Raw genomic sequence first — 23,044 nt, forward strand, 5'->3', positions numbered from 1 at the left:
TGCACTGTAAATTAGCATTTTTGCCAAATCATCTTTAAGTATGTTAATTGAGTTACACAGTAAATGTTTTGATATTTTGGGATGATTTGTATGTGAAGCGTGAATATGCTAATATAGGCACCTATTTCTATTATGTTATCTATAGTACCTATATAAGTAAACTATCCTTTTAAGGTCATAGTTATCTTAAAATTGCATGGATATCTTCAACAGACTATGTCCTTTTCATTGAGTCTAGGAAAGGAAGGCTAGACCAGAGGCAGATGGTTACCGAATTATACTGAATAAAAATTCTGTATGCAATGTACTCAATCACTTTTTATAGCTACTGTTTACAGGCCTCCTGGGCCATATACAGCGTTCCTCACTGAGTTCCCTGAATTCCTATCGGACCTTGTAGTCATTGCAGATAATATTCAAATTTATGGTGACTTTAATATTCACATGTAAAAGTCCACAGACCCACTCCAAAAGGCTTTCGGAGCCATTATTGACTCAGTGGGTTTTGTCCAACATCTCTCGGGACCTACTCACTGCAACAGTCATACTCTTGACCCAGTTTTGTCCCATGGAATAAATGTTGTCATAATCCTGGACTATCGGACTACCATTTTATTACATTTGCAATTGCAACAAATAATCTGCTCAGACCCCAACCAAAGATCATCAAAAGTCGTGCAATAAATTCTCGGACAACCCAAAGATTCCTTGATGCCCTTCCAGACTCCCTCCGCCTACACAAGGACATCAGAGTACAAAAATCAGTTAACCACCTAACTGAGGAACTCAATTTAACCTTGTGCAATACCCTAGATGCAGTCGCACCCCTAAAAACCAAAAACATTTGTCATAAGAAACTAGCTCCCTGGTATACAGAAAATACCCGAGCTCTGATGCAAGCTTCCAAAAAATTGGAACGGATATGACGCCACACCAAACTGGAAGTCTTCCGACGAGCTTGGAAAGACAGTACCGTGCAGTATCAGAGCCCTCACTACTTCTCGATCATCCTATTTTTCCAACTTAACAGGGATAAATTCATGTACATTTTTGAGGAATTTTTGAGGAAAAGATCATGATCATTAGAAAGCAAATTACGGACTCCTCTTAAAAATCTGCGTATTCCTCCGAAGCTCAGTTGTCCTGAGTCTGCACAACTCTGCCAGGACCTAGGATCAAGGTAGACACTCAAGTGTTTTACCTCTTTTACCTGTTTTATCTCTTGACACAATGATGAAAATAATCATGGCCTCTAAACCTTCAAGCTCCATACTGGACCCTATTCCAACAAAAACTATTGAAAGAGCTGCTTCCTGTGCTTGGCCCTCCTATGTTGCACATAATAAACAGATCTCTATCCACCAGATGTGTACCAAACTCACTAAAAGTGGCAGTAATAAAGCCTCTCTTGAAAAAACCTTGACCCAGAAAATATAAAAAACTATATCGAATCTCCCATTCCTCAAAAAAATAAATGAAAAAGGTGTTGCACAGCAACTCGCTGCCTTCCTGAAGACAAACAATGTATACGAAACGCTCCAGTCTGGTTTTAGACCCCATCATAGCACTGAGACTGCACTTGTGAAGGTGGTAAATGACCTTTTAATGGCATCAGACCGAGGTTTTGCATCTGTCCTCGTGCTCCTAGACCTTAGTGCTGCCTATGATACCATCGATCACCACATTCTTTTGGAAAGGTTGGAAACCCAAGTTGGTCTACACGGACAAGTTCTGGCCTGGTTAAGATCTTATCTGTCGGAAAGATATCAGTTTGTGTCTGTGGATGGTTTGTCCTCTGACAAATCAACTGTAAATCTCGGTATTCCTCAAGGTTCCGTTTTAGGACCTCTATTGTTTTCACTATATATTTTACCTCTTGGTGATGTCATTCGGAAACATAATGTTAACTTTCACTGCCATGCAGATGACACACATTTGTACATTTCGATGAAACATTTTGTCACTTCTAGGTTAGACTACTGCAATGCTCTACTTTCCGGCTACCTGGATAAAGCACTAAATAAACTTCAGTTAGTGCTAAACACGGCTGCTAGAATCTTAACTAGAACCCAAAATTTGATCATATTACTCCAGTGCTAGCCTCTCTACACTGGCTTCTTGTTAAGGCAAGGGCTGATTTCAAGGTTTTACTGCTAACCTTACAAAGCATTACATGGGCTTGCTTCTACCTATCTTTCCTGATTTGGTCCTGCCGTACATACCTACACGTACGCTACGGTCACAAGACGCAGGCCTCCTAATTGTCCCTAGAATTTCTAAGCAAACAGCTGGAGGCAGGGCTTTCTCTTATAGAGCTCCATTTTTATGGAATGGTCTGCCTACCCATGTGAGAGACGCAGACTCGGGCTCAACTTTTAAATCTTTATTAAAGACTCATCTCTTCAGTGGGTCCTATGATTGAGTGTAGTCTGGCCAAGGAGTGTGAAGGTGAACGGAAAGGCACTGGAGCAAAGAACCGCCCTTGCTGTCTCTGCCTGGCCGGTTTCCCTTTTTCCACTGGGATTCTCTGCCTCTAACCCTAGTACAGGGGCTGTGTCACTGGCTTACTGGTGCTCTTCCATGCCGTCCCTAGGAGGGGTGCGTCACTTGAGTGGGTTGAGTCACTGACGTGATCTTCCTGTCTGGGTTGGCGCCCCCCTTGGGTTGTGCCGTGTTGGAGATCTTTGTGGGCTATACTCGGCCTTGTCTCAGGAAGATAAGTTGGTGGTTGAAGATGTCACTCTAGTGGTGTGGGGGCTGTGATTTGGCAAAGTGGGTGGGGTTATATCCTCCCTGTTTGGGGTTATATCCTGCCTGTTTGTCTCCCGACCCCTCCTGTCTCAGCCTCCAGTATTTATGCTGCAGTAGTTTATGTGTGGGGGGGCAAGGGTCAGTCTGTTATATCTCCTGTCTTATCCGGTGTCCTGTGTGAATTTAAGTTTGCTCTCTCTAATTCTTTCTTTCTCTCTCTCTGAGGACCTGAGCCCGAGGACCATGCCTCAGGACTACCTGGCCTGATGACTCCTTACTACTGTACCCAGTCCACCTGGCCGTGCTGCTGCTCCAGTTTCAACTGTTTTGCCTGCGGCTATGGAACCCTGACCTGTTCACCGGACGTGCCACCTGTCCCAGACCTGCTGTCTTCAACTCTCTAGAGACAGCAGGAGCGGTAGAGATACTCTGAATGATCGGCTATGAAAAGCCAACTGATATTTACTCCTGAGGTGCTGACCTGTTGCACCCATGACAGCCACTGTGATTATGAACATTTGAACATCTTGGCCATATTCTGTTATAATTTCCACCCCGCACAGCCAGAAGAGGACTGGCCACCCCTCATAGCCTGCTTCTCTAGGTTTCTTCCTAGGTTCTGGCCACCGTGCTTCTACACCTGCATTGCTTGCTGTTTGGGGTTTTAGGCTGGGTTTCTGTACAGCACTTTGAGATATCAGCTGATGTAAGAAGGGCTTTATAAATACATTTGATTTGATTTGTGAGGCCGGTTGGACATACTGCCAAATTCTCAAAATTGAAGTTGGAGGCAGCTTATGGTAGAGAAATTAACATGAAATGATCTTGCAACAGCTGTAGTGGACATTCCTGCAGTCAGAATGCCAATTGCACACTGCCTCAACTTGAAACACCTGTGGTATTGTGTTGTGTGACAAAACTGCATATTTTAGTGGCTTATTATTGTCCCCAGCACAAGGTGCACCTGTGTAATGATACTGTTTAATCAGCTTCTTGATATGCCACACCTGTCAAGTGGATGGATTATCTTGACAAAGGAGAAATGGTCACTAACAGGGATGTAACAAATTTGTGCACAAAATTTGAGAGAAATTTGCTTTTCGTGCATATGTAACATTTCTGGGATATTTTATTTCAGTATAGTTGCATTTATGAGCATATTGAAACATGTTACAATCTATATCACCTGACATGTTGACAATTCTATCAGTAATGCATAATCTTTAGATGTAGTTATATGGCAGATTTCGATTTGGGAAACAAATGGGGGACAAATCAGAGACACTCATCCTCCCTGATAAAGACTGAATTAGATGATACCAGTTTTGAAACCAGTTGTTTTTCATTGTCTAGTTTTTGCTTCAATTACAGGATGTTTGAGCATATTTTTAAAATATTTTTGTTGTTGTTGTGAATTTTGTTGTGAATTTTACCCCTTTTTTTCCCCAATTTCGTGGTATCCAATTGTTTTTAGTAGCTACTACCTTGTCTCATTGCTCGGTTCGGGAGAGACGAAGGTTGAAAGTCATGCATCCTCCGATACACAACCCAACCAAGCCGCACTGCTTCTTAACACAGCATGCATCCAACCCGGAAGCCAGCCGCACCAATGTGTCGGAGGAAACACTGTGCACCTTTTCACCGTGCACCCTTGGTTAGCGCACACTGCACCCGGCCCGCCACAGGAGTCGCTGGTGTGCGATGAGACAAGGATAACCCTACCGGCCAAACCCTCCCTAACCCGGACGACGCTAGGCCAATTGTGCGTCGCCCCACGGACCTCCCGGTCGCGGCCGGTTATGACAGAGCCTGGGCGCGAACCCAGAGTCTCTGGTGGCACAGCTGGCGCTGCAATACAGCGCCCTTAACCACTGCGCCACCTGGGAGGCTTGAGCATATTTTTTGGTAAATGTATTTTTGGATTATCAATATTTTTATGTTTCAGCAATGTCATCTCAGTATATTTAAGCAATAAGGCACGATGGGTGTGGTATATGGCCAATATACCACGGCTAAGGGCTGTTCTTACACATGACGCAAAGCGTAAAATACCTATCCAGGCATTGTAAGTTCAGCAATGTCTGGGAAGAGGAACATCTCCGTAGGCAATTAACATGAGCTGGTAGAAGTGGAAATGGCATTCCCACTCCCAGAAAGTGCTCAACAGCAACACAGGCATCCAAATGAGCAAGTATTTGAATAAAAAACAACACAAGTTGGACATTTTATAAAAACGGTTTAATGTCAAACTTCCTCAGATTCCCTTTGAAGAAGTTTCCTCTCAATGTCCCCTCCCCTGTGTGACATCTTGACCATTTCAATTCCAATGTATCTCAGAGAACTAACATGATGTTCATCTTGTACAAAATGAACAGCAACCAGATTTTTTGTCTCAACCTGTCCGTATATTGCTGCGGTGCTCACTGATCCGTCTCTTAAGGCTTCTTCATTTACATTTACATTTAAGTCATTTAGCAGACGCTCTTATCCAGAGCGACTTACAAATTGGTGCATTCACCTTATGACATCCAGTGGAACAGCCACTTTACAATAGTGCATCTAAATCTTTTAAGGGGGGTGAGAAGGATTACTTTATCCTATCCTAGGTATTCCTTAAAGAGGTGGGGTTTCAGGTGTCTCCAGAAGGTGGTGATTGACTCCGCTGTCCTGGCGTCGTGAGGGAGTTTGTTCCACCATTGGGGGCCAGAGCAGCGAACAGTTTTGACTGGGCTGAGCGGGAACTGTACTTCCTCAGTGGTAGGGAGGCGAGCAGGCCAGAGGTGGATGAACGCAGTGCCCTTGTTTGGGTGTAGGGCCTGATCAGAGCCTGGAGGTACTGAGGTGCCGTTCCCCTCACAGCTCCGTAGGCAAGCACCATGGTCTTGTAGCGGATGCGAGCTTCAACTGGAAGCCAGTGGAGAGAGCGGAGGAGCGGGGTGACGTGAGATAACTTGGGAAGGTTGAACACCAGACGGGCTGCGGCGTTCTGGATGAGTTGTAGGGGTTTAATGGCACAGGCAGGAGCCCAGCCAACAGCGAGTTGCAGTAATCCAGACGGGAGATGACAAGTGCCTGGATTAGGACCTGCGCCGCTTCCTGTGTGAGGCAGGGTCGTACTCTGCGGATGTTGTAGAGCATGAACCTACAGGAACGGGCCACCGCCTTGATGTTAGTTGAGAACGACAGGGTGTTGTCCAGGATCACGCCAAGGTTCTTAGCGCTCTGGGAGGAGGACACAATGGAGTTGTCAACCGTGATGGCGAGATCATGGAACGAGCAGTCCTTCCCGGGAGGAAGAGCAGCTCCGTCTTGCCGAGGTTCAGCTTGAGGTGGTGATCCGTCATCCACACTGATATGTCTGCCAGACATGCAGAGATGCGATTCGCCACCTGGTCATCAGAAGGGGGAAAGGAGAAGATTAATTGTGTGTCGTCTGCATAGCAATGATAGGAGAGACCATGTGAGGTTATGACAGAGCCAAGTGACTTGGTGTATAGCGAGAATAGGAGAGGGCCTAGAACAGAGCCCTGGGGGACACCAGTGGTGAGAGCGCGTGGTGAGGAGACTGATTCTCGCCACGCCACCTGGTAGGAGCGACCTGTCAGGTAGGACGCAATCCAAGCGTGGGCCGCGCCGGAGATGCCCAACTCGGAGAGGGTGGAGAGGAGGATCTGATGGTTCACAGTATCGAAGGCAGCCGATAGGTCTAGAAGGATGAGAGCAGAGGAGAGAGAGTTAGCTTTAGCAGTGCGGAGCGCCTCCATGATACAGAGAAGAGCAGTCTCAGTTGAATGACTAGTCTTGAAACCTGACTGATTTGGATCAAGAAGGTCATTCTGAGAGAGATAGCGGGAGAGCTGGCCATGGACGGCACGTTCAAGAGTTTTGGAGAGAAAAGAAAGAAGGGATACTGGTCTGTAGTTGTTGACATCGGAGGGATCGAGTGTAGGTTTTTCAGAAGGGTGCAACTCTCGCTCTCTTGAAGACGGAAGGGACGTAGCCAGCGGTCAGGGATGAGTTGATGAGCGAGGTGAGGTAAGGGAGAAGGTCTCCGGAAATGGTCTGGAGAAGAGAGGAGGGGATAGGGTCAAGCGGGCAGGTTGTTGGGCGGCCGGCCGTCACAAGACGCAAGATTTAATCTGGAGAGAGAGGGGAGAAAGAGGTCAGAGCACAGGGTAGGGCAGTGTGAGCAGAACCAGCGGTGTCGTTTGACTTAGCAAACGAGGATCGGATGTCGTCGAACTTCTTTTCAAAATGGTTGACGAAGTCATCTGCAGAGAGGGAGGAGGGGGGAGGAGGATTCAGGAGGGAGGAGAAGGTGGCAAAGAGCTTCCTAGGGTTAGAGGCAGATGCTTGGAATTTAGAGTGGTAGAAAGTGGCTTTAGCAGCAGAGACAGAAGAGGAAAATGTAGAGAGGAGGGAGTGAAAGGATGCCAGGTCCGCAGGGAGGCGAGTTTTCCTCCATTTCCGCTCGGCTGCCCGGAGCCCTGTTCTGTGAGCTCGCAATGAGTCGTCGAGCCACGGAGCGGGAGGGGAGGACCGAGCCGGCCTGGAGGATAGGGGACATAGAGAGTCAAAGGATGCAGAAAGGGAGGAGAGGAGGGTTGAGGAGGCAGAATCAGGAGATAGGTTGGAGAAGGTTTGAGCAGAGGGAAGAGATGATAGGATGGAAGAGGAGAGAGTAGCGGGGAGAGAGAGCGAAGGTTGGGACGGCGCGATACCATCCGAGTAGGGGCAGTGTGGGAAGTGTTGGATGAGAGCGAGAGGGAAAAGGATACAAGGTAGTGGTCGGAGACTTGGAGGGGAGTTGCAATGAGGTTAGTGGAAGAACAGCATCTAGTAAAGATGAGGTCGAGCGTATTGCCTGCCTTGTGAGTAGGGGGAAGGTGAGAGGGTGAGGTCAAAGAGGAGAGGAGTGGAAAGAAGGAGGCAGAGAGGAATGAGTCAAAGTTAGACGTGGGGAGGTTAAAGTCGCCCAGAACTGTGAGAGGTGAGCCGTCCTCAGGAAAGGAGCTTATCAAGGCATCAAGCTCATTGATGAACTCTCCGAGGGGACCTGGAGGGCGATAAATGATAAGGATGTTAAGCTTGAAAGGGCTGGTAACTGTGACAGCATGAAATTCAAAGGAGGCGATAGACAGATGGGTAAGGGAGAAAGAGAGAATGACCACTTGGGAGAGATGAGGATCCCGGTGCCACCACCCCGCTGACCAGAAGCTCTCGGGGTGTGCGAGAACACGTGGGCGGACGAAGAGAGAGCAGTAGGAGTAGCAGTGTTATCTGTGGTGATCCATGTTTCCGTCAGTGCCAAGAAGTCGAGGGACTGGAGGGAGGCATAGGCTGAGATGAACTCTGCCTTGTTGGCCGCAGATCGGCAGTTCCAGAGGCTACCGGAGACCTGGAACTCCACATGGGTCGTGCGCGCTGGGACCACCAGATTAGGGTGGCGCGGCCACGCGGTGTGGAGCGTTTGTATGGTCTGTGCAGAGAGGAGAGAACAGGGATAGACAGACACATAGTTGACAGGCTACAGAAGAGGCTACGCTAATGCAAGGAGATTGGAATGACAAGTGGACTACACGTCTCGAATGTTCAGAAAGTTAAGCTTACGTAGCAAGAATCTTATTGACTAAAATGATTAAAATGATACAGTACTGCTGAAGTAGGCTAGCTGGCAGTGGCTGCGTTGTTGACTTTGTAGGCTAGCTGGCAGTGGCTGCGTTGTTGACACTACACTAATCAAGTCGTTCCGTTGAGTGTAATAGTTTCTACAGTGCTGCTATTCGGGGGCTAGCTGGCTAGCTAGCAGTGTTGATTACGTTACGTTATGTTGCGTTAAAAGAACGACAATAGCTGGCTAGCTAACCTAGAAAATCGCTCTAGACTACACAATTATCTTTGATACAGAGACGGCTATGTAGCTAGCTATGTAGCTAGCTACGATCAAACAAATCAAACCGTTGTGCTGTAATGAAATTAAATGAAAATGTGATACTACCTGTGGAGCGAAGCGGAATGCGACCGGGTTGTTGAGTGCGGAAGTTCTATTCAGTAGACGTTGGCTAGCTGTTGGCTAGCTAGCAGTGTCTCCTACGTTAAGGACGACAAATAGCTGGCTAGCTAACCTCGGTAAATTAAGATAATCACTCTAAGACTACACGCTCTAAACTACACAATTATCTTGGATACGAAGACAGCAAAGACAACTATGTAGCTAGCTAACACTACACTAATCAAGTCGTTCAGTTGAGTGTAATAGTTTCTACAGTGCTGCTATTCGGTAGACGGTGGACGTTTGCTAGCTGGCTAGCTGCTGGGCAGATAGCAGTGTAGACTACGTTAGGACGACGAAATACGAAGTTGCAATAGAAGTGCTGACTGTTTCACTTTGTTGTCCTCTTTCTTTCCCTTTTTCTTCTGTCCTTCTGTTGTTCTTATTTTGTCTTCCTTTCTTCTGTTAACTAGATATTTTTTCTATGCTTTTTGCTTCTATGGGTATTCCCTATGTAAGACAGACCATAAGGACATTTCAACATGTAAATAACATTGGTGGACATGGCCTTTGATCTTTGTCCTGTGTGGGGGTGGATAAATGAGTTGCATTTGTACGTGAAGCTGCATTGAGACACATTTGTAATTACCCTCTAGAACCTTGTCCAAGAAAGTTTCCCTTTTCTCTGGTGGCTAATCAGATTTAACCACAATGCCTCTCACAGTTGGGGGTCTTTTAAAGACCATATGTGGGTGATATTTAAAAATGGGTTTCAATTGTGGGTCAGTATCAATAATGTACCAGTGCTTCCTGATAATGTCCTGAAATGCCTTCCCCAATGGTGAGTATTGGGTGAAGCATGATGGGACATGTTCTGCTTTTCCTTTAACTTTTTGTTGAAGGCTTTCCAACTGTTAGTCCTTCACAACGACCATTTGCATGTTTTACCCAATTGTCTTTGTACCCCCTTTCCTTAAACCGTTGTGTGAGGTCTGTGGTCTGTTTCTGATAAGAAGCATCAGAGCTGCGTATTCTTCTGATGCGACTGAATTGACTTATAGGGAGACTTTTAATAGGTGGATGTGGACGAAAGCTGTCACCTCTTAGGAGGGTATTCCTGTTTGTAGGTTCCCTATAGAGATCTGTAGAGAGAAAACGGATTTGTGGTAGGTCATAGTTAATGGTGAAATTAAGGTGTTCATTCATAGATTTTAGATAAGCATGGAATTCCAAAAGTTCTTCCTGGGTCACTGTATATATCACGAAAATGTCATCCAAATATCTCAGAATTAAGAGAATATTGGAGGGGAAAGCATTAAGGTCTGAATTCAGCACCAGCTGTTTTTCAAACCTTCCTAGATATAGGAATTAGGAGCCATAGTGTTCCCCATAAGCAGAAATTGGAAATTATAATATGGCCTACCAAATGTTGGATATTATAATTATTGCTAAATTAGGGGTGAAAGTAGCCTAAGTCAGTAGGCTATATGGTCCAGTATGGAGTATTCGCAAAGCAAATTATTATGGTGCAGGTAGCCTACTTTTTGAAGTGATATGTTTGACCATCAGATGAAAACATCACACAACACTTATAATATGCAAAGCTGAGCCTGCGCAGACAGCGAAAAATAACAGTAAACAGTATAAGACATGCCACAGTATCCAGTCTAAAATCAGCATATTCCAGGCATCTTATCCGGGTTATTGTAAACGGATATGATGTTTATATCAACTCAAAAAGAGAATACTTGATTATCCCAAGTAATAACAGGATATTGGTGTGCATTTAAGCGTGGTCAATATCTCAATGAGAAGCCCATCCTCCTATTTTCGGAACTGGGAGGCATTTCCTGAGGCTATTCAATCAACTTGGACATTTGGCAAACCTTTTGTTAAGGGAAATCGTTATTTTGTTGCACCATGTATCTTCATTGTGGCCAATGGGTGCACTTGAGGATATACAATATATGACCAAAAGTATGTGGACTTCTGCTCGTCGAACATCTCATTCCAAAATCATGGGCATTAATATGGAGGTGGTTCCCCATTTGCTGCTATAACACCCTCCACTCTTCTGGGAAGACTTTCTACTAGACGTTGGAACATTGCTGCTGGGACTTGCTTCCATTCAGCCACAAGAGCATTAGTGAGGTCGAGCACTGATATTGGGCGATTAAGCCTGGCTCGAAGTCAGTGCTCCAATTCATCCCAAAGGTGTTCGATGCGGTTGAGGTCAGGGCTCTGTGCGGGCCAGTCAAGTTCTTCCACACCGATCTCGACAAACCATTTCTGTATGGACGTCGCTTTGTGCAAGGGGGCATTGTCATACTGATACAGGAAAGGGCCTTCCCCAAACTTCACCAAAGGGTGTGGCTAAGATAGCCGAATCCACTCATTTCAAGAGGTGTTCAAATACTTTTGTATATATAGTGTAATGCCCTGATGCTTAATTTCAATTTTTATGTTGTGTGTAATAGTATATTTAAGCAATAATGCCCGAGGAGGTGTGACCGTGGTATTTCGCCCATATACCACAAACCCGAGGTGCCTTATTGCGATTATAAACTGGTTACCAACCTATTTAAAGAAGTAAAAATAAATGTTTTGTCATACCAGTGGTATACGGTCTGATATGCCACAGCTTTCACCCAATCAGCATCCAAGACCCAAACTACTCAGTTTAAAATATTCAAGAGCCCTTAGTAGACAGGAACAAATTAAAAATAGGACGCCTGAGGAAAAGATTAAGCCTTCTTTCTGAGGTGGAATGCAATTTCTGTCAAATAAGTAGCCAATGTTTTAATTGGACATTAAATAACATTTTAATTGGTCATTAAATGAGGGTTTTCAACTGGTGTTTTAGGTAGCAACTCTGTCAGAGACACAAACCCAGTGGGTATAAAAACAAAACAGGAACATTTGGAACTGATAAAACTTTTATTTCACTTTAAATTGTCTTTTACATTTCCTGATAACATGTAAGGTGAAACTAGAATTGTTTTAAAAGACATACACAAATGTTGTTTTACGTCAATAACCAGTTTTTTTTTTGTTTGTTTGTATTTTTTTAATGCTAGTCTAAAATGTCACAACCACGTGCGCACTAAGCAATAAAACCGTCACAGAAGCAAACTTTAGGCAGAATACCGGTCAGTAAAAATAAAGCAATTGGAGATACCAGATATACAGACAGGCTCGGTTCCACATTCACTACTGCATTTCTTTTTTTATATATATCAAGCGTAGAATAACTGCCATTTGCTCAGCTAAAAGGGGAGATTTTTCTTCAGTGCATGAAACATGGTCTTCAGCAAGACCGACTGAGAGATCAATTCGACACCTAAGTGGAATGTTATGGTGATGACAAGGTATTGTGACACTGAGTGAATTCAGCTACCTCTTAAGGGTCCTTGCACTACTCCAGAATCTAACCCGTCCACTGACCGCATTCCACTATAATATGGTCTCCTCTGGAGATACACAAAACAAAAGCATCAATGCCATCTCTGACTATGATAGACAACCTCCTTACACATCTTACATTAGGGGACTTGCTTACACACTCGTCGTGGGCAAAAGCATACATTCGCTTAGAAATCATTTCATGAAGGAAACTGGTCAGTTTTGTACTGTCAGCATAAGGCTATCAAGATAGGCTTGAATAACCAAAATGTCAAAGTTCAACGCAAACGGCTTTAAGGTGTTTCTTTACAAGCAGGTTAACATTTACATTTAAGACAGATTTATATTTACCGCAAACGTTTACAATTTACAGTTGAGCCAAAGAGTGAGTCATTATTACACAAAGCAAAAAGTAACATTTAAGAACAAACCAGGATCATTGTACTGATTTCAAACAGCACCTTGATGACAGCTGTTCAGGAGAATGGTCCAGGTTTGTTCAAGAAAGGTATATTGTCTTAATGTTAGGTTCTGATGGAATGTTATATTTTTTCTTGTTTATAACTGGACAGATGTGGAATGGCAAAACCTACAGTAGGGTCCCTTTTATTCATTTTAATTCCATATGCAAAATAAACAAACAATACACAGCAATACGCATGTTAGTCAGTGTCATAATAGAGCCCGTTATACCATTCTGTATGAGGTCACAGCAGAATTGCACTGCTACTCAAACCATACAGTCCTGAATTTTATTGTCCAGAATGTGATTATGTGGAGAATAACTAAGCATCACAGTGTTTGTTGAAAATAAAACCGACAGTTTAATACATTTTCTGAGTCAAACCAGCAAATCGCAAGTACACTAGGAAAGCAAAAAAATGGATACTATAAATGCATAAACTTGCTAGGTGAAAGAACATATCTTTTTTTAAATGTTTGGAGGGAATCAAAAGGAAGGGAGGTGGAGGAGAGAATGGCCATGCCACTCAACTGGGCAATTTTATAATTTTTTCTCTCCTCACAAAACAAGACTCGGCTTGTTAACAACTGAGTGTTACCCTGTTGCCTTGGAGCATATCGGAGAAAGGGCACAACTGGTAGATCAGGTACAATTCATGCTGCTCGTCATACAGAAAGGAAGAGGCTGGATGGAGCGGGAATGTACGGGCTGTATATGTGTAAGAGAAGAGAGAAGGGTGTGGGTGGATTAACAGTGATGTGCAACGCCTTTAGTTCTCCCCTTCGCCGGCATCCCCCTCATCACCCTGGTTTTCTGATGTCCACAGCTGCAGAGGGGGAGAAAAACAAATCCAACCATTGAGTTCATTGGATTCAGACACTCGAGTTTTCAGTTCCAAAACTATTACGCATTTGAATGGCATTAAATCGACAAGGCGTGTATTGGCAGTAAGCACTTACAGTGAGGTTGTCCCTTAGTAGCTGCATGATCAGGGTGCTGTCTTTGTAAGAGTCCTCGTTCAAGGTGTCAAGCTCGGCGATTGCTTCGTCGAAAGCCTAGAGGGTAAACAGGCGTATGGAAGGGCGTAAAAAATATGTTCTGAAAGACCCAGAATACAAAAACCTACAATGCCTCAAACATATTTTAAATGTATTACCCCTAAAAAAGGGCTTACCAACTAACAAATCTTGGCATACCAGATGACAAAGCACCATCCATTAAAGTCTATTTTAGATTCAATATCTGGCAAATGCCAAAAGCACGAGTGCCGGTGTTAAAGAGCAGGTTTCTGTCACGTACACTACATGACCAAAAGTATGTGGATACCTGGTCATCGAACATCTCATTTCATTAATATGGAGTTGCGCATTAATATGGAGTTGCGCCGCTAAAACAGCCTCCACTCTTCTAGGAAGGCTTTCCACTAGATGTTGGAACATCGCTGAGCATTAGTGAGGTCGGGCACTGATGTTGAGCAATTAGGCCGGGCTCAAGGTGTTCGGTGAGGTTGAGGTCAGGGCTCTGTGCAGGCCAGTCAAGTTCTTCAACACTGATCTCGACAAACCATTTCTGTATGGACCTCGATTTGTTCACGGGGGCATTGTCATGCTGAAACAAGGAAAGGGCCTTCCCCAAACTGTTGCCACAACATTGGAAGCACAGAAACGTCTAGAATGTCAGTGTATGCTGTAGCATTAAGATTTTCCTTCACTGGAACTAAGGGGCTTAGCTCAAACCATGAAAAACAACCCCAGACCATTATTCCACCTCCACCAAACGTCACAGTTGGTACTATTCATTTGGGCAGGTAGCGTTTTCTTGGCATCCGCCAAAGCCAGGTTTGTCCGTCAGACTGCCAGATGGTGACGCGTGATTCCTCACTGCAGAGAACACGTTTCCACTGCTTCATAGTCCAATGGCGGCGAGCTTTACACCACTCCAGCCGACGCTTGGCATTGCGCATGGTGATCTTAGGCTTGTGTGTGGCTGCTCAGCCACGGAAACCCATTTCATGAAGCTCCTGGTGAACAGTTATTTTGCTGATGTTGCTTCCAGAGGTAGTTTGGAACTCAGTAGTGAGTGTTGCAACCGAGGACAGACAATTTTTTACCCTCTATGCGCTTCAGCGGTCCCATTCTGTGTGCTTCTTTGTCCTACCACTTCGCGGCTGAGCTACTGTTGCTCCTAGAAGTTTCCACTTCACAATAACAGCACTTGCAGTTGACCGGGGCAGCTCTAGAAGGGCAGAAATTTGACAAACTGACTTGTTGGAAAGGTTGCATCCTATGACAGTGCCACGTTGAAAGATACTAAGCTCTTCAGTAAGGCCATTCTACTGCCAATGTTTGTCTATGGGGATTGCAATGGCTGTATGCTCAATTTTATACATCTGTCAGCAACTGGTATGGATGAAATAGCAGAATCCACTCATTTGAAGGGGTGTCCACATACTTTTGTATCTATAGTGTAGCTGAGCAGGAGGGGCGTGGTTGTGCTCTGTATTGATTCGGTTAGGCCAGACTCATGCTGATCACACAGGCGCTGCTGTGTGATGGAGGAACGTGTGTTTGTGTGAGAGAGACAGTGTATAGCGGTGCCCCACCGCCTTTGCCAAACTGCAGGCCTGCTCGGGGGAGTTGAGGATCTCATAGTAGAAGACAGAAAAGTTGAGAGCGAGCCCCAGCCTGATGGGGTGTGTCGGCTGCATGTCCTTCTTGCTGATGTCAAAGGCCTCCTGGTAGGCCTGCTGGGAGTTCTCCACTGTGGCTGTGACAGAGAGGGAGAAGAGGTCCAATTAATTAACGGCATCATGCTTTTGTTGAAGTGAATTCATGTTTCATTTCACAGCCCATCTCCTCTATAATGGATACTGATTAAACATCGTCTAGATCTTACGGGGCGGCACATAGCCTTGTGGTTAGAGCGTTGAGCCAGTAAACGAAAGGTTGCTAGATCTAATCCCCGAGCTGACAAGGTAAAACTCTGTCGTTCTGTCCCTGAACAAGGGACACCCACCGTAATTGCAAATAAGAATTTGTTCTCAACTGACTTGCCGAGTTGAATAAAGGTTAAATAAAATAAATAAATGTACAATGAGGACATCAAATTTGAGGTTTTGCTTATTTCCATGAAAATCAGAGGTTGAAGAAAAGTGGCTGATTAACAAATATGGGTGACTCAGAAGCTTCCCCAATGAACAGAGATGATCAACTTACTCTTCTTTGATTCTCCAGACGCCACCTCAGACAGATATCTGTAGTAGTCCCCTTTCATTTTAAGGTAGAACACCTTGCTTTCTGCCTGAGTCGCATTGGCGATGAGGTAATTGTCGAGGAGTGCCTAAAACAGAAAAAAAGAGGGGTCTGCTAAATGACTTAAATGTAATGTAAATGTGTCAGTTAACTCAAGTCCGCCCTTTCAACACACAGGACCAAACAAAAGTTTAACCCAAAATATATTATGCTTTGTAACCTGTCTTTGGCGTCAAATCCATTCCAGCTCACAATCAGAATTCCTAATGAAAAATGCCTGTTGAGTATAGGGCATTCCCAAATTTCCTGAACTCTAAATGAACCGGACTATAAATTAATTGAAATAAAGCCCCAGTGTTACACCCATAACATCACGGGACCCTTCATTTAAGAGCGAGGGGGACACATATGGAGTAGCAAGCGGCCGCGCTCTCTCACCAGCACGTCCTTGCAGATGTCCTGCAGCTCGGCCTCAATCTTCTCACGGTACTCGCGTGCCATCTGCTGCTTCTTCTCGTTGCCCTCGGTCTTCTGCTCGATGCTGGAGATGACGCGCCAGGAGGAGCGGCGCGCCCCCACCACGTTCTTGTAGGCCACCGACAGCAGGTTGCGCTCCTCGTTGGAGAGCTCGCCGCCCTGCTCCGTCACCGCCTTCATGGCTGCTGCCATGTCGTCATAGCGCTCGGCCTGCTCGGCCAGCTTAGCCTTCTGTACCAGGTCGTTCTTGTCCATGTCGAGGCTGCGAAAGGGCACAGAGTTGTGGTCATAGTCACAAGCAAGCAACATTGAGAAGCAAGCAAGCAAGCATTGAAAATTAAGAAAATGCTGGGGTCATCGTCAATTCGGTCAATTGACAATGAAATAAACTTGAGTAAACTTGCCTTTCAATGCTTTTTAGTTTACTTCCCGATTGAATTGAAATGAAATTGACATCAACCCCGGAACAACTCTCTGGACATGCTATCGGGTTGTCTATATATCAGACATGAGGCTCTCCCTTAACAGAGTATGTACTAATATTTGGCCTAATTACTGATTATTCAATAGGCTAGGTTTTAAAACAGATACAGAACATTATATGAACATTATATGTCAACATAAAAAAACCTTTCAGATACCACTCAGGAGTTACTCCCAAAGTTATTTCCTTAGGAGCCATACTTGTGAACTTTGTTTAAACCATTGGTCTAAAATGGCTAGCTGCTAGCTTTTCTCATAGGCGAACCTGGCCAAATTAACCAGCTGAGCAGATATTTATATCCAGTAACAAAATAACAACCAATCAGAGACCTTTAAACAGTAGAGCCACCATCCAATTGCATTTGTTCCATTAGGCCACCAGAGGCAGATTGTTAAACAATTCAAATACTTGGTTTAATTTGTTACCTATGGTCTAAAATATTTTAGAACACCTACTCTTAATTTTTTACTATTTTCTACACTGTAGAATAATAGGGTAGACATCAAAACGATTAAATAACATATGGAATCATGTAGTAACCCCAAAAAAAGTGTATTCATATATTTTATATGAGATTCTTGCCTTGACCAGCTTGCACACTTGGCATTCTCAAACCATTGTTTGGGATCAGCATGACTGCAGACTGAAGGAAAAGCAGCCAACAAGTGCTCAGCATGTGTGGGAACTCCTCCTTGACAGTTGGAAAAGTATTCCAGGTGAATCTGGTTGAGAGAATGCCAAGAGTGTGCAAAGCTGTCAAGGCAAAGGGTGGTTATTTGAAGAATCTCATGATTCAATGTGTTATTTCATAGTTCTGATGTTTTCACTATTATTCTACAATGTAGAAAATAGTACAAATATAAGAAAAACCCTTGAATGAATAGGTGTTCTAAAACTTTTGACCGGGAGTATACATGACCAAATTACATGTTTTTGCTCATCCATTTAACACACATCCATGTACTTTCACAAAAAAAGGCACATTATATAACTTTGTATTGAGACATCGTGTGTTGTCAAATACAATATTATTTTTAAGGAGGAAAGCCTCCACTGCTGGTCCTCAAGTGAAATAGTGCAAATGTGACGAAGTAGAGAATTCGAAATGCATATAAAACATTGTATAATTAAGTGTACACATCTACGTAATTTCTGGTATACTCATTGTAGTGATGAACATTTCCGTACTACGCCTATCATATAGCCTGTGTTTTGGTCTGAGTGACTCCAAGATGCTCCTTTCATATTATTAATTCACTAAGTGTTGCCTGCTCTTCGATTCACAATACAACCACAATTAGTTTAGGCCTAATAAATACTTTAAGTTTAGGCTACACTAAAGTTCCATATGCAATAGGCTATAGCAAGGAGGACACCATATGGTGTGAATGCGGGCAACGTTCAACCTATAGTAGGCTAGGCTATATCAACACCATTTTTGGATACAATACGCTAGCCAAGCTAAAAACACATCCGTGACAATGAAGAGAGCTATATTGTTAGGCTATAGGCTAAGGCCAGTCAGTCAACAGCTTGTGTTGCAGGAAAGCATGATCAGATTGTGTGTCTTTTACTACATCGGCTTCATTCGTTTTTAAGCCAGGTTTCACCTCAGTGAATTATTGGAGTAGCTGCGCCCTCTACTGGACACTTGGTGATCCTAGCCTGACCAGCCAATTTACCAGGGCCTAAAATAAACACCTCGCTACCTGCCAAATGTGGGTAGACTTCGGCGTTGGCGGGTTAAATGTCTATTTCACCAGCCACGTTGGCGGGTGGTCAGGGCTCCACAGTGCGAGTATTTACCTCGCATTTGTGAATAGAAATAGTCAAGTATGATCACACTTATCTGCAGTAGCTGTTTTCAAAGTATTTCTGCCGTTTTGTTTCATAGCTGGTAAATTAATTGCACAAAGTCAAAAACAATAACCCACATTGCTTCTTACAAAGCATGCTCATCCGTTCGTGTGTGTTTTCTTGGTGAAATTTGTGTGAAAAAACATGTTGGCCAGTAAAAAAATCTGAGAGGCTGGTTGATTTTTAAAAATCTACCTGTCACAGTCGCTGGTGTACCAAAATGTAAATGTTATGCCCTGCCATTTACACGTGACAAGGACGGCTAGATTATTATTATTATAAAAACGTTGTAGCAAGTATACACATCCATGCAGCCTCATATGCTAAGACATTATTAGGCCCTAGCAGTGTGTTTGTGAAAAAGGCTGACGAAATCGTAAATGTATCTTGCAGATGCTAAACTCTTTCAACTGTCGATCAAGTCCCATTGGGGATCTAGGCAGTTTTAGGCCATAATCTGAAGACCATCTTTAAAACAAGGGTTTTCCAAACTCAGTCCCCGTGTGCACATGTAGGTTTTTGCCCCAGCACTACACAACTGATTAAAATAACCAACTCATCATTAAGCTTTGATTATTTGAATCAGCGGTGTAGTGCTAGAACAAAAACCTACAAGGAGGAATTTGGGAAACCCTGTAACAAATAACCATTATAGGAAATTAACCTTATCACTTCATTTAAATTTGAGGTGAAACACAGTGTTTCTAATGCCCTAGACACCAATAGAAAATAACATGAAATGGTCCCAGTACTCAGTGACAAAGCCGCAGGGGATCTTAGCTAGAGGTCGACCGATTTCAAATTTTCATAACAATTGGAAATCGGTGTTTTTGGACACAGATTTTGCCGTTTTTTTTGGTTCACCTTTATTTAACTAGGCAAGTCAGTTAAGAACACATTCTTATTTTCAATGACGGCCAAGGAACAGTGGGTCAACTGTCTCGTTCAGGGGCAGAACGACAGATTTTTTCCTTGTCAGCTCGGGGGATTCAATCTTGCAACCTTACAGTTAACTAGTCCAACGCTCTAACCACCTGATTACATTGCACTCCACGAGGAGCCTGCCTGTTACGCAAATGCAGTAGAAGCCAAGGTAAGTTGCTAGCTAGCATTAAACTGATCTTATAAAAAACAATCAATCATATCTTTGCTCCAATGTGTACCTAACCATAAACATCAATGCTGTTCTTAAAATCAATACACAGAAGTATATATTTTTTAAACCTGCATATTTAGCTAAAAGAAATCCAGGTTAGCAGACAATATTAACCAAGTGAAATTGTGTCACTTCTCTTGCGTTCATTGCACACAGAGTCAGTGTATATGCAACAGTTTGGGCCACCTAATTTGCCAGCATTTTACGTAATTATGACATAACATTGAAGGTTGTGCAATGTAACAGGAATATTTAGACTTATGGATGCCACCCATTAGATAAAATACTGAATGGTTCCGTATTTCGCTGAAAGAATAAACGTCTTGTTTTCGAGATGATAGTTAACAGATTCGGCCATGTTAATGACCTAAGGCTCGTATTTCTGTGTGAGCAGTCTGACAGAGGTGGTAGGCAGCAGCAGGCTCGTAAGCATTCATTCAAACAGCACTTCAGTGCATTTTGCCAGCAGCCTTTTGCTGTGCTTCAAGCATTGCACTGGTTATGACTTCAAGCCTATCAACACCAGAGATTCAGCAGGTGTAACCGATGTAAAATGGCTAGCTAGTTAGCGGGGTGCGCGCTAATAATGTTTCAAACGTCACTCGCTCTGAGACTTGGAGTAGTTATTCCCCTTGCTCTGCATGAGTAACACTGCTTCGAGGTTGGCTGTTGTCGTTGTGTTCCTGGTTCGAGCCCAGGTAGGGGCGAGGAGAGGGGCGGAAGCTATACTGTTACACTGGCAATACTAAAGTGCCTATAAGAACATCCAATAGTCAATGATGAATGAAATACAAAACAGTAGAGAGAGAAATAGTCCTATAATTCCTATAATAACTACAACCTAAAACTTCTTACATGGGAATATTGAAGACTCATGTTATAAGGAACCACCAGCTTTCATATGTTCTCATGTTCTGAGCAAGGAACTTAAACGTTAGCTTTCTTACATGGAACATATTGCACTTTTACGTTCCTCTCCAACACTTTGTTTTTGCATTATTTAAACCAAATTGAACATGTTTCATTATTTATTTGAGGCTAAATTGATTTTATTGATGTATTAAATTATGTTAAAATAAGTGTTCATTCAGTATCGTTGTAATTGTCATTATTAGAAATAAATAAATCGTCCGATTAATCAGCATCAGCTTTTTTTGGTCCTCCAATAATTGGTATCGGTATCTGCGTTGAAAAATCATGACCGGTCGACCTCTAATCTTAGCTATATTGTTTTACCCATATAATTAATAGGAACTATTGTTTAACCAATGTATTATTATGGCCATGTTAACTACACGCTTATTATGGCCGCTAAGTCAATTTTGTCACCTGCGTTAAGTTTATTTACAATGCCTGGAATACTATGACAGTATGGTATCATAAAATACCAAGGCCAAACGTCTTAATTGCCACTGTATTAGTTATTATCGCTATAAAACCGATAACATGACAGACAACATGCTATTCTTTAATCACGGATTTAGCAATGGAACGTCCATTGCGGAAATACTGCAGCATTGCCCTATAAGATCCGTAGGCAACCTCATTGCTAAGGCGCTAGCTAGCGTGCTATATTCCTGTCCATTGAAGATGTTGGTAGTTGGCTAGCTACGCCCTCTGTCGCATTCCCTTGCGGAATTTTAAGATGGAGTGATACCGTTAGCAAACCAAGTAACGTTAGCTAGCGTAATTGAATGCTACCAATGAGTTGGATTTACTAAATGTCATTTTAATTCGTTATAAGCACCAGTTTTATGTTATTGTTCACGAATCGCAAAGGACTGTGTATTGCAGTCCAGTCACTTGTAAAATTTGCTGGAGATAGCGTCAAGTTAGCATTAGCTTGCTAGCGCTGGTAAGATATCTTGATTTCACGACGACCAGGATGGGTACGTTAGCCTGGCAAAATGTGTTTTTCAGTCTCTATACACATTTCATTATGGAACTATTTTTTATTCATATATTCCATGGCAGATCTCCCCTATTGGCTTACAATAATCTAAATCCTGGCTAGTTTGTGAGCTCTAGTTCGCCATTCAATCACACGTCTCGGCCTAAGTCATTGTACCCAGCCCCAAACCACAATAGGCACCTTCCGCCATAGATAGCGATTTGAGCCATTGTTGGGTCATTATGGTGCCAAAATGCTCTACCTTACCCATGAAATAATACTAGAATCGACTTTATGCAAGTAAACTCACATTTAGACTGTATTTTGAATCTTGCTTTTTTTCTCTGAACGATGGGAGTATCAAGCTGTCCTCGGTTCGCTGCTCGGGATATTCAGGGCAGTACCACTTCCGCCTGCGCTGACACTTCCACTTCCGCTTCCTCTAAACCCCACCCTCCCCCGCCAGTATCTATGGTAACAGCACTCCGGGGTTTTCAGAGCGTTGTACAGGGTCGTTAACGTCATAAAGACTACGGGACGCACCATAGAATGACGTAAGTGGTCACCATAGTTACTGCAGAGAAGAAGGCGAAGCAAAACATGTTTTTTAACCATTTGTTTAACTAGGCAAGTCAGTTAAGAACAACTTTTTATTTACAATGACGGCCTACACAAGAGGGATAACTGGGCCCAAAATCGTTCGTTTTTTTGGCTCACCAAGCGAGTAGTTTTTGTTTGGAGGTCAATAGTAGTGTCACATTTTGCAATAAAAAAATGTGTCTTATTTGCTACGTGTGGCATACTTGATATAAAGTTTCGTAACGATTAAGGTAGGCAACTGAGAAAAAACACTTTGTATCAGACTTGTCAGATCAGATCGTCACTTATACCACGAACACAAAGTCATAAACCCCGCCCATTTCTACAATCTCCCTTCTAAAATATGATTTTAAACCTAACACGAACCTTAACCTACACTGCTAACCGTATGCCTAACTTTTAAATTAAAAACCCAAAAGCACGTTGTTGTCATTCATTTTTCGATAGCCAATTTTGACTTTGTGGCTGTAATAACTAGTTTACATCATGTCGGAAACTCGTACCTCAGAGTTCAAGTGATTGTATGTATGTAAATGTAAATGTAATTGTATATTATTTACATTTTATTGTTTTAACTTTTTTTATTTCATCTTTATTTAACCAGGTAGGCCAGTTGAGAACAAGTTCTCATTTACAACTGCGACCTGGCCAAGATAAAGCAAAGCAGTGCGACACAAACAACAACACAGAGCTACACATGGAATAAACAAACGTACAGTC

General features: G+C 43.3%; 1 protein-coding gene across 1 annotated transcript; it reads right to left on the reverse strand.

The window, feature by feature from the left end:
- Window positions 1-11,661: 11,661 nt before the first annotated feature.
- Window positions 11,662-22,203, reverse strand: LOC118388894 (14-3-3 protein beta/alpha-1-like). The gene is made up of 6 exons (XM_035778466.2): window positions 22,035-22,203; window positions 16,298-16,598; window positions 15,824-15,947; window positions 15,211-15,374; window positions 13,568-13,663; window positions 11,662-13,434 (listed from the first exon to the last, which is right to left on the reverse strand). The coding sequence occupies exons 2-6, from the start codon at window positions 16,589-16,591 to the stop codon at window positions 13,378-13,380; spliced, it is 735 nt and encodes a 244-aa protein (XP_035634359.1). The 5' UTR covers window positions 16,592-16,598; window positions 22,035-22,203; the 3' UTR covers window positions 11,662-13,377.
- Window positions 22,204-23,044: the final 841 nt, after the last annotated feature.

This window comes from Oncorhynchus keta, chromosome 10 (genome assembly GCF_023373465.1).
Source record: "Oncorhynchus keta strain PuntledgeMale-10-30-2019 chromosome 10, Oket_V2, whole genome shotgun sequence".
In the NCBI taxonomy this organism is placed as follows: Eukaryota; Metazoa; Chordata; class Actinopteri; order Salmoniformes; family Salmonidae; genus Oncorhynchus; species Oncorhynchus keta.

Coding starts and splice junctions, on each gene's coding strand:
- LOC118388894 (XM_035778466.2), bottom strand. CDS start 16,591: ATGGACAAGAACGACCTGGTACAGAAGGCTAAGCTGGCCGAGCAGGCC. Junction 15,375..15,823: donor GTCTGGAGAATCAAAGAAGA/GTAAGTTGATCA, acceptor TCTCTGTCACAG/CCACAGTGGAGAACTCCCAG. Junction 13,435..13,567: donor TACTAAGGGACAACCTCACT/GTAAGTGCTTAC, acceptor CCCCCTCTGCAG/CTGTGGACATCAGAAAACCA.